Source organism: Galeopterus variegatus, unplaced genomic scaffold (assembly GCF_000696425.1).
Source record: "Galeopterus variegatus unplaced genomic scaffold, G_variegatus-3.0.2 Scaffold6109, whole genome shotgun sequence".
NCBI lineage: Eukaryota > Metazoa > Chordata > Mammalia > Dermoptera > Cynocephalidae > Galeopterus > Galeopterus variegatus.
The window spans coordinates 83,915-98,037 of NW_007732220.1; the positions used below are offsets into that span (position 1 = coordinate 83,915).

Consider the following 14,123-nt stretch of genomic DNA (forward strand, 5'->3'; position numbering starts at 1 on the left):
GGGGGGGGGGGGGGGGGGGGTGAGAAGGGGCTTAGGTTCCATGGCTGTGAAGCAGGAGAATGGATTCCGTGCTCTCTGATAAATACATGTCTGTAAATGTATGTATATACGCACATATATAATAGATTACATACATTAATATCCATTTTATTTGTATATTTTGCAAGGGGGTTGACCAACGCTCTGGACCTCCGGTTCTTCTCGTAGAGTCCCCTCTGAGGCCCGGAACCTTTGCTCTACTCTCAGCCTGTCCAGGGAAGTTTTAGGAGGTGATACCTAAGCAATAGATAAGAGCGTGGGGACAGGGTACTGGACAGAGGGAGGGGACGGAAAGGGAAAGCTCGGGGGGAGGCCGGGAGCTGGGAGGCCGTCGGCAGCTGCGGTAAGCCCAGGGTCGGAGCTGGGCTGGGGAGGGCGGCGGCCGGACAGGCAGAGAAAGTGACACGCCACGGCCGAGGGACGGAGAGAGGAGCGAAGTCCGAGGCTGCGCCGTGAGGGGCAGGACGGGCGTGAGGAGGCGGGGCTCCCGGGGCCGGCCGCGATTGGTCCCAAAGGCCTGCGGCCTGCGCCGGACTCCTTTGGCGCGTCCCCGCTGCCGCCGGCTTCCAGGCTCGGCTTTCGTCCTGGGGCTTTCTGCGCTGCTCTGCGTTCTTTCTCCAACCGGTTCCTCTCTCTTCGCTTCCCAGGGTTTGTCTCCGTGTCCTCAGTCTCTTTTCTGTTGCTCCCTGTCTCTCTCCTGTCTGTCTTCGTCTCTCTCTCTCCAGCCTCCCCTTCCCCAGCCTTGGTGCCGGTCACTCTCGAGGGCATCGGTGCGCGAGACCTGACGGCCTGACTCCCATGGAAGAACTCCCCGCGCCCAGCTCTGCTCGGGGAGAGACCGAGGAGCCGGGGTCCCTCGCAGGTGAGCGGGGTTGGGAAAAAGAGAAACCCCCGAAAAGCGGGGTATTGTGACCGTAGGGACAGGTGCAGCAGCACCATCTGCGGTTAGGAAATAGGGTGTTGAGGGAATATTGAGTCAGAGCCACCCAGTCGGCTAGGATCTGACACAGCCAGAGAGTATTCTTGGCTTGTTCTATTTTTGTCTTCTCACTGAAGCCAAACTTAAGTCTTAGAATTAGCACTGTAGAGATGAAAAGATACCGAGACTGGGAAGACACTTCTTACTAGAGAGTAGTCTGTGGGTGGCAGAAAGAGCCCCGAGCTGGAATTTAGGAGACCCGGGTCTTGATCCAGGTTTTGCTACTGAGTGGCCTTATATAAGCTTTCCCCCCTCTATGGGCCTGAGTTTTCCCATATTTACCATTAGAGAGGTTTAGAATATAGGATCTTGAAAGGTCTGACACATGATAGGTGTTCTTTAAATAGTAGTACATGAGATAGGGAGGCCTCCTGGGTTTCACTGGAGGCTCATTGGATTAATTGGAGGCTGAAGAATTACATTATTATTATAGCCTGTGAAATAGGTGGCATTATCCCCATTTTACAAGTGCAGAAACTGAGTCCCAGAGGTAAAGTGACTTGCTAATAGGTATCAAAGCCAAGTCAGACCTCAGGGTCCAAGCTGCAGTATTGTACTCTCTCCTAGTAAGAGAGCAGGGAGAACTTGATTGCAAGGTGATTATATGGAGCAGTAATTAATCCTTTCAATTCTCTGCTAAAATGAACAACTCCAGGGCTGAGCCCGTGGCGTACTCGGGAGAGTGTGGCGCTGGGAGCGCAGGAGCGCTCCCGCCGCGGGGTCGGATCCTATATAGGGATGACCGGTGCGCTCACAGCGCTCACTGGCTGAGCGCGGTGCGGCCGGTCTCAAAAAAAGACAAAAATAAATAAATAAATAAATAAAATTAAAAAAAATAAAATGAACAACTCCAAAGCAGATCTATATCTGATTTTTCTGTATCCCTAATTCCCAGCGTGTGGTTTGTGTGAAATAGTTTGGGTGTCAGTGCCAAAGCTGCTTTCTATATTACCACTGTCAGCAACATGATCAGCATAATCATACTTAATAAAAATTAATAACTCTTTTGCACCACACTCAGCCAGTGAGTGTACCAGCCATACCTATATATGATTCGAACCTGTGGCTTTGTTGTTATCAGCACCGCACTCTCCCTAGTGAGCCACAGGGCGGGCCAAAGACTTCTGTTTTTATAGTTTTTTAAAGTTTATAAAGCACTTTTGAGAAGTTCTTCATATTGATCCTCTTAGGTAGGTTTTATTATCTGTATTTTCCGAGCAAGGAATCCAAGACCTAGAGTAACCAGCACAAGGTCACACAGCAAGAAGTGGAGCTGGGACATGAATACAGTCTATATGATGAGTTATGTTTCTCTTTTGCTGATCTCCCCACTTTCTCTCCCTTTGCTTCTTCTTAGTCCTTCCATCTCCCTTCTATGCCTATCCTGTGTTCCATTCTAATTATCACCCAGAAGAATTCCTGTTTAGATGTTAACTAATAGTCAGTGTTGGCTGATGATTAATAGTGTTGATATGACTCATAATTAAACTGTTAACTTGTAAGAGTTTAAAGTATTATCTCTTCCAGAGGTGAAGAGGGATTTAAATGCTTGCAAGAAGGGGTGTAGTTGTTGTTGTTATTATCATCATCATCCATAGGATTTAAGGAATAGAGCTTGAATGTGCAGTGATTGGTAGTCTAAAAATAATAACTATCATATATTGTGCTTCTACTATGTCATAGGCCTTGTAACAGCCACTTTACTTAAGCTTTTTGATTTAATTCTTTCAACAACTCTACTGAATTTTATAGGTGAGGATCTTGAAGCATAGAGAAGTTTTTTTTTTTTTTTTTAAAGATGACCGGTAAGGGGATCTTAACCTTTGGTTTGGTGTTGTCTGCACCACACTCAGCCAGTGACTGTACCAGCCATACCTATATATGATTCGAACCTGTGGCTTTGTTGTTATCAGCACCGCACTCTCCCTAGTGAGCCACAGGGCGGGCCCCATAGAGAAGTTAAATAACATGCCCAAGGTCATGTAGTTCTGGCCTGGCCCAAATCCTAGGTTCTTAACCATTACACCAGCCTGGCCCAGGGACAGATATTTGCTTACAAGAAAGCCTGACCCTCCCTGGCAAGAGGGACCAGATGGGGGGGAGAGAGGTGTGCTCTTGTGTTGTGCGAGGAAGACAGTCTACCCTTGCCTATCTTTTGATTCTCCTTTTGAGAGCCAAGGATTGGAGTGAGGGGAGGCTTTTCTTCTGCACTCAGCCAGGCTACCTCCCTTGTTACCCTCGTGATAGTGAGCCATAGCTCTTCTCTCTTCTATTCTTTAAGATCCAGTTCAGTCATTCATTCATTCAACAAACATTTGTTGAGTGCCTATCATGTATGGAGGTGTAGCCGTGAACAAAACAGACATATCCTTGCTCTTTATGGAGCTTCTATTTTGTAGTATGTACTAAACAAGTGTAATATATGAGACATCTGAGGGTGATAAGTGGTATGGAGAATAGATCAGGGAAAGGGGGCAGGGAGGGACAAGGGGGTTGTCTGGGAAGGCCTTACTGATTCGATGATGTTTTAACAGAGCTGAGGAAGGCGAGGGAGTGAGCTATGTGGCTCTCTGAAAGAAGAGTATTCCAGGCAGAGCATATGACTATATAAGGGTACTTCAAAAAGTTTGTGGAGGGGCTGGCAGGTTAGCTGAGTTGGTTAGAGTGCAGTATTATAACACCAAAGTCAAGTGTTCGATCTCCATACTGGCCAACCACCAAAAAAGAAAAAAAAAAGTTCGTGGAATAAATGGAATTAAAAGATAATACTTGATCCCCCTGCTGGCTAGCCACCATTAGAAAAAAAAATAACAATACAGTCTTTCCATGAACTTTTTTTTTTTTTGAAAGACCCCTCAAAAAAAAAAAGAGCTCATTTGGCTCAGTTTATTATCCTCTCCAAAAATCCTTCTCTGAGGCCAAGCCCGTGGTGCACTTGGGAGAGTGCAGTGCTGGGAGTGCAGCAGCGCTCCCGCCGCGGGTTCGGATCCTATATAGGGATGGCCAGTGCACTCAGCCAGTGAGCGTGGTGCGGCCGGTCTCAAAAAGGACAAAAAAAATCCTTCTCTGATTCCTTGATCTGGATAGATGTCCCTTTTCTGTTTTCCTACTAACTTTTGTATTTACTTCTAAGGTAGCACTTATTAATTACATCATATTGTAATTATCCATATGTACATCTGTTTCCCTCACTTGGATGTGGGTTTCTTGAGAGCAGGGATCTCTGATTCTTCTCTGTCTGCTCAGCACCTACCTAGTGGCCTGACACGGAGTAGGCACCCAGAAATATTTATTGTATAAATGAAGAAGGCCTTACAGGCCTAGTTCTTACAGCCTGATAATTTTTACAAATGATTTGTAAGATAGTGCTTATAAACCATTTGTTAAATGGTTTGCAGAATTTAACATAAAAGTAATTCTAAGTCTGGTTTTGTCTGGCTCGATTTCCTTTTTGGGTCTCTGAGAAATGGAATACCTGGTTTCTTTGAGAAGAGTACCTGGAGACTTCCACTGTCAACATTATGGCAGACTAGCTAACCTGTAAAATGGTGGATCAAGTATAACAAAGTCCTTTATAGCTGAATTTACAAGAAAGTAAGAGAAATCTCCAGGGGCCTAGAAACCAAGAGTGAACTGAAAACCAGAGTAGTTAGTCCCTTAATTTGTCCTCAGCTTCCCTGGATGTTTGCTGGTCTCACATACCCAGAAACTTTGGCTCTAATAGGCCTGCTGTTACAGCAGACGAAGCTGCAGGTCCGCGTGGGTTAGACTTTAGTTGGAACCAAGATCCCCACATGAAGATAAGTCCCTTGAAAATCTATACCCCTTGTAGGGTCCACACCCTCTGATAGAGTAGACTAGGGGAAAAAAAATCCTCCCTACTGAAAGAGAAGACAAAGAAGATTGCCTTTTATTCTAGGCTCTGGTACAAGGAAAAAGTGTCTCCGGAGTATTCTTAACCGCAGGCATTCACTCATATGGATTCGGGTTTATGTTTGTATTACCCAAATGGCCTAGAAACCCCAAGCCAAGAAAATGACATTAAAAACCATCCCGGGCTGGTAATACCCCTGCATGCTTGGCAGAAGCAAATGCAGAGCTTCTCTGGAGAGATACACACTTGACACAGGCTGCATAGGATTCTCACAGTCTGGAAAATAGATTTGTTAAACGAGAATGCATATTGCTTGCTTTGTGTTGTTGAGACCATGATGTTACCTTTGTATAAAAAAATAAACATTTGAGTACATGTGCACCTCCCCTTACTCTCCGGAAATGGAATGATAGAGCAGAACTTGTATGCAGATCAACATCTGGGTGTGGACACACATTGAGCTGCCTCCTATCCTTGCAGAGGTCATGGAAGAGGTGACATCATGTGCCTTCAACAGCCCTCTGTTCCAGCAGGAAGACAAGAGAGGGTTTACCTACCGGATCCCAGCCCTGCTCTACGTGCCCCCCACCCACACCTTCCTGGCCTTTGCAGAGAAGCGTTCTTCAAGAAGGGATGAGGATGCTCTCCACCTGGTGCTGAGGCGCGGGTTGAGGACTGGGCACTTGGTACAGGTGACTCCTCATCCCAGATCTGGGTCTGGGCCTTGGCCTCAGTTTCTCTCCATAGAGCTCAGAGCAGTTCAGGGTCTGTGCCTTTTCCTATCAGTGCAAGAAAAGCCTGCTGAGGAGGAAAAAACAGTAAGAACAGTGGCTCACTGAGTGCTTATTGTGTGCCAGGGGCATCTTGAATCCTCATAGCTACTCTGTGTCATAGGTACTGTTGTCAGTCACATTTTACAGATGTGAAAACTGAGGCTCAGCGAGGTTGCTGTTTGCTCCAGGTCGTGCAGCTATGCAGCAGTAGAAGCAGGCTTCAAACTCAGTTTCTGACTCCTGAGTCTCCATGGTTCATTCAGATTCAGCTAACATGTGGTGTGCTTTTTATTTATATTCCTTTTAATCCTCTTAAAGCAGCTGGGGAAGTAAGCATTGCTGGACTGTTTTGCTTATGAGGGGTCCTGGTGCTCCAAGAGGTAAATAACTTGTTCAGGACCGCATTTAGTAGATGACAGAGGGCGATAACTAACAACTATATTACTACCACTGCTAAATGCTTTGTGTGAGGTACATAGTATTATCCCCATTTTATAGGAGGAGACTGGGTCTGAGAATTAAAGTGACTTGTTTTGGGCACACATCTAATAAGTGGTAGAACTGCAGTTGGAACCCTTTCCCTCAAGTAGCACATTTTATTGTACTTTTGGTTGTTGCTGCTCCTGGGCCTGGGAGCTACAGGGTTATTTCAGACCCCATATTTCTTACTGTTTTCTTCTTTTCTCCTGGAGCTGGCTGAAGTGAAGATCAAATGAGACAATGGTTTTGAAAATTTTTTTATAAAAAAAATATATAGCTATGTCTCTCTAAATCTATCTGTGTAGTAGTACTTTAATCCCCCTAACCTGCCCTGTTTTTCTACCTACACATATCTGAAATCTCACCATTAAAACTTCATATCCATAACAGATAACTCGTGCAGCTGTTACAGGACAAATGCTATTCCGCTGAACGTGGGCCTTGCCAGCAATCCCTGTCCATATTTTTGATGACATTGGCTCGCATTTCCCTGGGGAAATTTTTTACATTAGGGAATTTCCAATCCCTGCTTTTTCATCTTGTCATGAGTCTTCATCAAGACTTTCCAGGACCAGACTTCTGCTTGTATAACTGGCCTCCATAGAAGGCCCAGTACTGCAGCTCAGCAGAGCTTGGAGTTCTAGCTCTTTCATCTCCTCTAGGACAGGCATTGCCTGTGGTTGTGTGGCTTTGCTTTCTATCTCAGACAGTTGGCTGTTAAGCATATGCCACACCTGTTGCATAATCTCATTATGTAGAAGTCACACATATTCACAAACGTCCATCTTAATGCATTCTCTCTTCTCATTATTTTATCTACTTTTATCTCTGATTTACTTAATTGTAAAACCCTGAAGTTAGAAGAATCATCAGCCCACTTCTTTCCCAATATAAAAATCTTCTGTATTCCATTGGTAGCTACTCATAGCTTAGTGGTTAAGAGCTGGCTTTGGAGTCAGTCAAGACCTATCATTTATTGGTTGTGTGACCTTGGATACTTGACTCTTTGTTTCGTCATCTGCAACAGGTAATTAATAATAGAAATTACATAGTAAGGACTCAACATTAGTCATTTTCCATAAAGGGTCTACTTGCACAACTCTTCAAATGAGGAACTTAATCCTGTGGTGACTATTAAGCTTTTTTTTTTTTTTTTTAATGATATGATCTCTGCTTCTCTGCAATTACCCATTGGTCTTGTTCTGCCTTTTGGGGCAGTCAGTATGTACATAATATAGATAAAGTCCCTTTTTCAGAGAACTACTCTTGAAAGTACCTGGAAGTAGTGTTCGTATCCTCTGAGTTTTCTATTTTCTGGGCTAAACGGCTTCATTTCTTATAATGGATCCTTAGGCCACAGTCCTGATTTGGTTTTTGGTCCCTTGAAAATTGTGATTACTGTCCTTGGGATCTGGTCTGGGATATCAGTGTCCTTTTTCAAAGTGTGATACTCAGAATTGAACTTAGGGCTTTAAGGGTATACTGACTAGCTGTGGGTTATCTCATCTTGTATCCTTTAAAAGCCTAAGGTAAAATAGCACTTACTTTTTTGGCAGATGTATGACACAGTTGACTAATACTGAGTAGATGGTCAGCTGAAACTTCCAAGTCTTTGTCACATTTGTTGTTGTTCTTTTAAATTTTTTAAATTGTGGTAAAATACATCTGACATAAAATTTACCATCTTAACCATTTTTAAGTGTACAGTTCAGTAGTGTTAAGCATATTCAAATTCTTGTGCCACCAATATCCAGAACTTTTTCATCTTTCAAAACTGAAACTCTGTACCCATAAAAACAACTCCCATTTCTCTTTCTCCCCAGTCCCTGGCAACCACTATTCTACTTTATGTTTCTATAAATTTGACTATTCTAGATATCTCATATAAGTGGAATCATATAATGTTTATTTTTGTGTGATGGCTTATTTCACTTAGTGTAATGTCCTCAAGCTTCATCCATCATGTAGCATGTATCAGAATTTCCTTCCTGTTTAAGGCTGAATAATACACCGTTGTATATATACAAGGATACTTCAAAAAGCTCATGGAAAAATAGAATTAAAAGATAATACAAATCTTTTCATGAACTTTTAGAAGGCACCTTGTTTATACCCATTTTTTAAATCATTCATCCCTTGATGGACACTTGGGTTGCTTCCACCTATTAGCTATTCTGAATAACATTGCTATGGATAAGGGTGTGAAGATATTTCTTTGAGACCTTGATTTTAATTCTTTTGGTTATATACCCAGAAGTGGTACTACTGGATCATATGATAATTCTATAATATATTGCCAGCATCTGAGAAGCTTCTCTTATGGTCCCTTTCTTCTTCTGAGAGATGATTAGTGTACTGATTTATAGCTCTAGAGTTTAGTTTTTCTTATTTTTAATCTACGTATTCTTTATGTCTGGCTTCTTTTGTTCAATATTATATTTGAGATTTATCCAAATTATTGTGTGTAGCTGTAATTTGTTTGGTTTTTACTGTTACATATGAGGGTGCTTCAAAAAGTTCATAGAAAATTCATATTATCTTTTAATTCTATTTTTCCACAAACTTTTTGAAGTACCCTTGTAGCATTCCATTATATAAATATACCACAATTAAGTGATCCATTCTACTGTTGTTAGATATTTGGGTAAGCTAGTATGAGTATAGATAATGCTGATATTTAGGCTGGCTGGTTAGCTCAGTTGTTTAGAGCATTGTGCTGATAGATAATACTGCTATGAATATTCCTTTTTTTTTTTTTGTCTTTTTCCGTGTCCGGCAACGGATCGCAACCCTCAGTGTCGCCCCCGTACCGGACCGGGACCGGCAACGGGATCGCAACCCTCGGTGTTGCTCCCGCGCCTCGCTCAGCCAGTGAGCGGGAACCGTCTATGAACTTTTTGAAGTACCCTTGTATGTGTATGTAGATAATGGCAGCCACTTTTCTAAAGTGGTGTTTGTTGGGAACTGTCTGCTTCAGTTCCATCCATACTCCTAGGATTTAGTCCTTTAAGGTTCCATCTCAAATTATGTGGGGTTTACCAGGGCCTCCAGTTTTGTCTTCTTAAGCCAGTAAGGCTATCAAATGAGTTGCTCAGCTTCTCAGCCTTTCAGTTACTGCTTTGAGAATTAGTAGGGATACTGTGAGGGGAAAAGGGATTTGAAATTTCCAGCCAGCCTCTCTGAATGAACTCTCAGTTCTTGGCCTGTAGTTCATCATTGACTTGTTGGCTCTCTGGTGCTTTCAAACAGATATATTTGTTTTTGTTTTGATATTTTGTCTATCTTTTCTAGTTCTTAGTGGAAGGGTTGGTACAACTATTTTGTTTGCCATAACCTGAAGTTCATTTCCTCCACTTTCCCATGCAAAAAATAGCATCATACATACACTGTTCTGTATTTTGCTTTGTCCTTTTAATAATATATTACAGAAATATTTTCATTTCAATATATATGGAAAAAAGGCTTCTCTTTTTCTTTTTCTTCGCCCCATGAATTATGTGTTCATTTAACCAGTCCCCTATTGATGAATATTTGGGTTGTTTACAATATTTTGCTGTTTCAAGCAATACTACAGTGAATAATCTTATACATACTTAATTTGTTGAGTGATATATCTTAGGATAAATTCCCCAAGTTGGGCATACTGGGAAAGGATAAATGTATTTGTAATTTTGATATGTCCTACTTAAGGGTTGAACCGTTTGCAGCCCGTCCTTAATTTTATAAGAGTGCTTGTTTCTTTGTATTTTTGCCAACAGGTATTATCAAATTTTATGATTTTGCCAATTTGTTAGATGAAAAATGCGGTCAGTTTAATTTGCATTTATTTTTTATGTGTGAGGTTGGACATATCTTCATTTGTTTTTCGTTTTTTTTTTCTCTTTCTGGCAGTTGTCTGATTTTGCCCTTTTCCCATTTTTATTTGGCTTCTAGAAATTTTCTTACCAATTTTTTTTTTTTTTTTTTTTTTTTTTTTTTTTTTTTTTTTTTCACATAATTTAGATCATAAGAGCATACTTCTTTATAGTAATTCTAAGTACCTTAGAGTTGTAATAAATATTTCTAATTCTTTCTCATCAGGAAAACAGTCAACATTTCAACAGTGCCTGTCAACATGCAGAACCACATCGTGCATTCCTTTGTCAACCTCCTCTAATGGCTCCTTGCCTTGCTCAAAGTGCAAGTAAAGCTTTTATGAAGCCCTACAAGGCTCCGCTCAATGTGCTTTTCTCAATGGCCTCATTTTTCTGAGTTTATCTCCCAGTATTCTGCCTCTTGATCTCTCCAGTTCAGGGCCCTGGGCGGTGATGCCAACCTCCCACCTAAGTGTTTATGCCCGTGCCCTCCCTCCACCTGCGATGCTCTTCCCCTATTTCCTCCCTTGCTCCAATTCTTCTTCACTCAGATATGACCTTCTCATGAGAACTTCCCTGCCCACTATCTAATTTATGGCGCCCCTTGGCCTGGTGTTGTCAGCACCACGCTCAGCCAGTGAGCAAACCGGCCATCCCTATATAGGATCCGAACCCGTGGCCTTGGTGTTATCAGCACCGCACTCTACCGAGTGAGCCACGGGCTGGCCTACTCTTACCAATTTTTAATATTGTTTTTAAAATATGTTAAGGAGATTAGGCCTTTCTTTGTCTGATTAGGCATTATCTTGTTGTACCCTTACAACAAATGCTCTATGAGGATGTTATTAAATTCTTCATTTAACTGGTGAAAAATTGAAGTAAAGGAAGATTAAACAACTTGCTCAAGGTTACACAATAAGTGATAAAGGCAAGATTTGAACTAGGTGTCTCTGACTCCAAGCTTGAATTTTTAAGGACACTGTTATGAATTGCCTCCCCAGGGTAGTACAGGAAGAAAAACATCTTTGCCTTAAATATCTCTTTATTTGCCTGCCTGGCTTTCCTTTTCCTTTTCTTTTCTTCTTCCTTCTTGTTTCTTCCTTTTCTTTTCTTTCTTTTTTCCCTTTCTTTTTTTTTCTTCTTCTTTGTGTGTGTGTGTTTCTTCCTTTGTAAAAATGTTTATTTAGCACTCATTATTTGCTAGGCACTGGAGATACAAAAGTAGTGTAATTTGGTTTCTACCCTTGAAAGGCTCATACTTAGGAAGGGAGACAGTTACAAAAAAAAAATTGCAATGTTATATAGTAAGTGATATAACTTATTAGGGGAGGAGAGGGAGTTTCACAGAATGCTTCACAAAGGTGACTTTTGAGTTAGATATTGGAGGATGATTTGAAGTCCAGATAAAGTGAAGAAAAGCATTCCAGACAGAGGAGACATGTACAATACCTAGCATTATCTTTTTCCAGCTTTATAAGTCACCCTATAATATTTGAGAATTTAGTGAATACTTGATCCTTCAGGAAAAGATTTCAACATTATTTATTTCTCATTTATGGAAAGTACTAATGCTTTTAATGAGCCTCATGTCACTCCTACTGTCTCTTCTCCTTCCCCTTGTTTAGTGGGAACCCATGAAGCCACTGATGGAAGCCACATTACCTGGTCATCGGACCATGAACCCCTGTCCTGTGTGGGAGCAGAAGAATGGTCGTGTATACCTGTTCTTCATCTGTGTGCGGGGCCATGTCACCGAGCATCAACAAATTGTGTCAGGCAGAAATGCTGCCCGCCTCTGCTTCATCTACAGTCAGGATGCTGGATGTTCGTGGAGTGAGGTCAGGGACTTAACTGAGGAGGTCATTGGCCCAGAGGTGAAGCATTGGGCCACATTTGCTGTGGGCCCAGGTCATGGCATCCAGCTACAATCGGGGAGGCTGGTTGTCCCTGCATATGTCTACTACATCCCTTACTGGTTCTTTTGTTTCCGGTTACCATGTAAAGCCAGGCCTCATTCCCTGATGATCTACAGTGATGACTTAGGGACCACATGGCACCATGGCAGGCTCATTAGGCCCATGGTGACAGTGGAGTGTGAAGTGGCAGAGGTGACTGGGAGGGCTGGCCACCCTGTGCTATATTGCAGTGCCCGGACACCAAACAGGTGCCGGGCAGAGGCTCTCAGCATTGATCATGGTGAATGCTTTCAGAGACTGGCCCTGAGCCGACAGCTCTGTGAGCCCCCACATGGCTGCCAAGGCAGTGTGGTGAGTTTCCGGCCCCTGGAGATCTCACGTAGGTGCCAAGACCCTAGTGACAAAGATGTTCCCACCATTCAGCAGAGCTCTCTGCTGGACAGTCCGCTGAGGCTGGAGGAGGAAAGTGGAGCATTATCAGAATCATGGCTCTTGTACTCACACCCAACCAGTAGAAAACGGAGGATTGACCTAGGCATCTACCTCAACCAAACCCCCTTGGAGGCTGCCTGCTGGTCCCCCCCTTGGATCTTGCACTGTGGACCCTGTGGCTACTCTGATCTGGCTGCTCTGGAGGAGGAGGGCTTGTTTGGGTGTTTGTTTGAGTGTGGTATCAAGCGGGAGTGTGAACAGATTGCCTTCCGCCTGTTTACAGACCAAGACATCTTGAGCCACATACAGGGAGACTTCACCAGCCCTGGTAGGAATCTAAGCTAATTCAAGACAAACTAATTGGCTTAGGATCCAACTTTCCCTAGGAGGTAATGGCAACCATAGCCAGGATAACAGAGGTCTGCAGAGAATCCAAAAACTTAATATTCTGCTCTCTACATTTTTTTACTTCTCCCCCACCAAGGTCAAAATGAAAATTTTGTCATAGCTACTGCAGTGGGAAGAGCACTGAACTGGGAGTTGGGAGACCATGGTGTGGTCCTGGCTCTGCCACTGGCTTGCTTTAGGACCTTGGAAGTGTCGTCTGAACTCTGGGCCTCAGGTCTCCATCTGTAAAATGAGAGGATTGGTTCTGTGATTTCTTATCTTCCCATCCCTAGGAGAGGCAGAGTGTCTGCTCCATGATCAGCAAGTCCTGGCTGCCTAAGGAACTTTGATCTCAAAATGGAAATCAGAGGCTGTATCTTTTCAAATGACTTGCCTCTCATCCAAGTGTGAGGTTACAAGCAGGTGTCATGGCAGGAAGGAAGATCTGGATGGTTTGTTCCATTTTTAATAAGAGAAACACCAACACCCTTCCAATCATGCTCAGAGCTTTTCAGGCTGTCTATCCTAGAGGAATTGAGCAAAACGGAAGAATCATGAGGTCACCTGCCTTCTCCAGCTTTGCAGTGCTGCTCAACCTTCCCTTCTTCATCCAGATAGCATCATTTCTCAGGGAGAAAAATGAGAAGATCAGTGCCAGTGGTCCTTGATAATCATGCTTATTGCTTCTGATGGCATTACCCTGATGAAAGATGAGCCTGAAGGTCACTTAGTAGGATGGTGTTTGATGGGAAAAGGACTTGGGAGGAACAAACATGAGGCAGGAAGGAGGAAGGAGTGAGGAGTGGGCAATTTAGAGATGGATATCTTATGAGTGGTGCTGCTAGACATCTCTGGTCCACACTGGTATGTAACTGAGGTCCCTTCCTTGACTCCCTTCTTGGATAGTCCTAAAGAAGTCTTGGTATTCTCATTCTCTTTATCCTTTAGCCCTGGCTGTAGCATTTATCCACCCTCCCTGTTCCTATCTATTTGGGGTATAGTGCACAGGAAAGCTTTGCTGAAGAAGGAGTTTCTACTACTCAGGAGGGGGCTGCCCTTTTGGTCCTCTCCCCTTCCCCCAATTCCTCCTTGTACTAACAAGCCTCTCCACCCCTAGACCCCCACCACCCTCTACTTGCTAACTTGACAGAGGTCTTCCCTGACAGTAGGCTTCATATATGGAAGCAGAGGGAAGTATTTATGCATTATTTCATCAACAGCTGGAAGGACCTGCTTGTCAGGCTAAATGCAAAACATCCTGTAGTAGGCACTGGGGAGCCACAAATGATTTTGAACCAAGAAATGGCAATAGAAAGTCCCTGGCATTACACACAGCTGCTCAAGAGTGCTATAGGCACTCCAACTCAGTTTGTGCCAATTATCCAAAGC

At 43.2% G+C, this 14,123-nt stretch overlaps 1 protein-coding gene across 1 annotated transcript; it reads left to right on the forward strand.

Annotated features, from left to right (window-relative positions):
- Positions 1 to 837: 837 nt before the first annotated feature.
- Positions 838 to 13,913, forward strand: NEU3 (sialidase 3 (membrane sialidase)). The gene is made up of 3 exons (XM_008590451.1): positions 838 to 901; positions 5,373 to 5,584; positions 11,625 to 13,913. Exons 1-3 carry the CDS (start codon positions 838 to 840, stop codon positions 12,690 to 12,692), a joined length of 1,344 nt encoding a protein of 447 aa, XP_008588673.1. The 3' UTR covers positions 12,693 to 13,913.
- Positions 13,914 to 14,123: the final 210 nt, after the last annotated feature.

Excerpts from the sequence above, each read along its gene's own strand:
- NEU3 (XM_008590451.1), top strand. The coding sequence starts at position 838 with ATGGAAGAACTCCCCGCGCCCAGCTCTGCTCGGGGAGAGACCGAGGAG. Across the intron at positions 902-5,372 it reads GGAGCCGGGGTCCCTCGCAG|AGGTCATGGAAGAGGTGACA; the intron begins GTGAGCGGGGTT and ends CTATCCTTGCAG. Across the intron at positions 5,585-11,624 it reads GGACTGGGCACTTGGTACAG|TGGGAACCCATGAAGCCACT; the intron begins GTGACTCCTCAT and ends CCCCTTGTTTAG.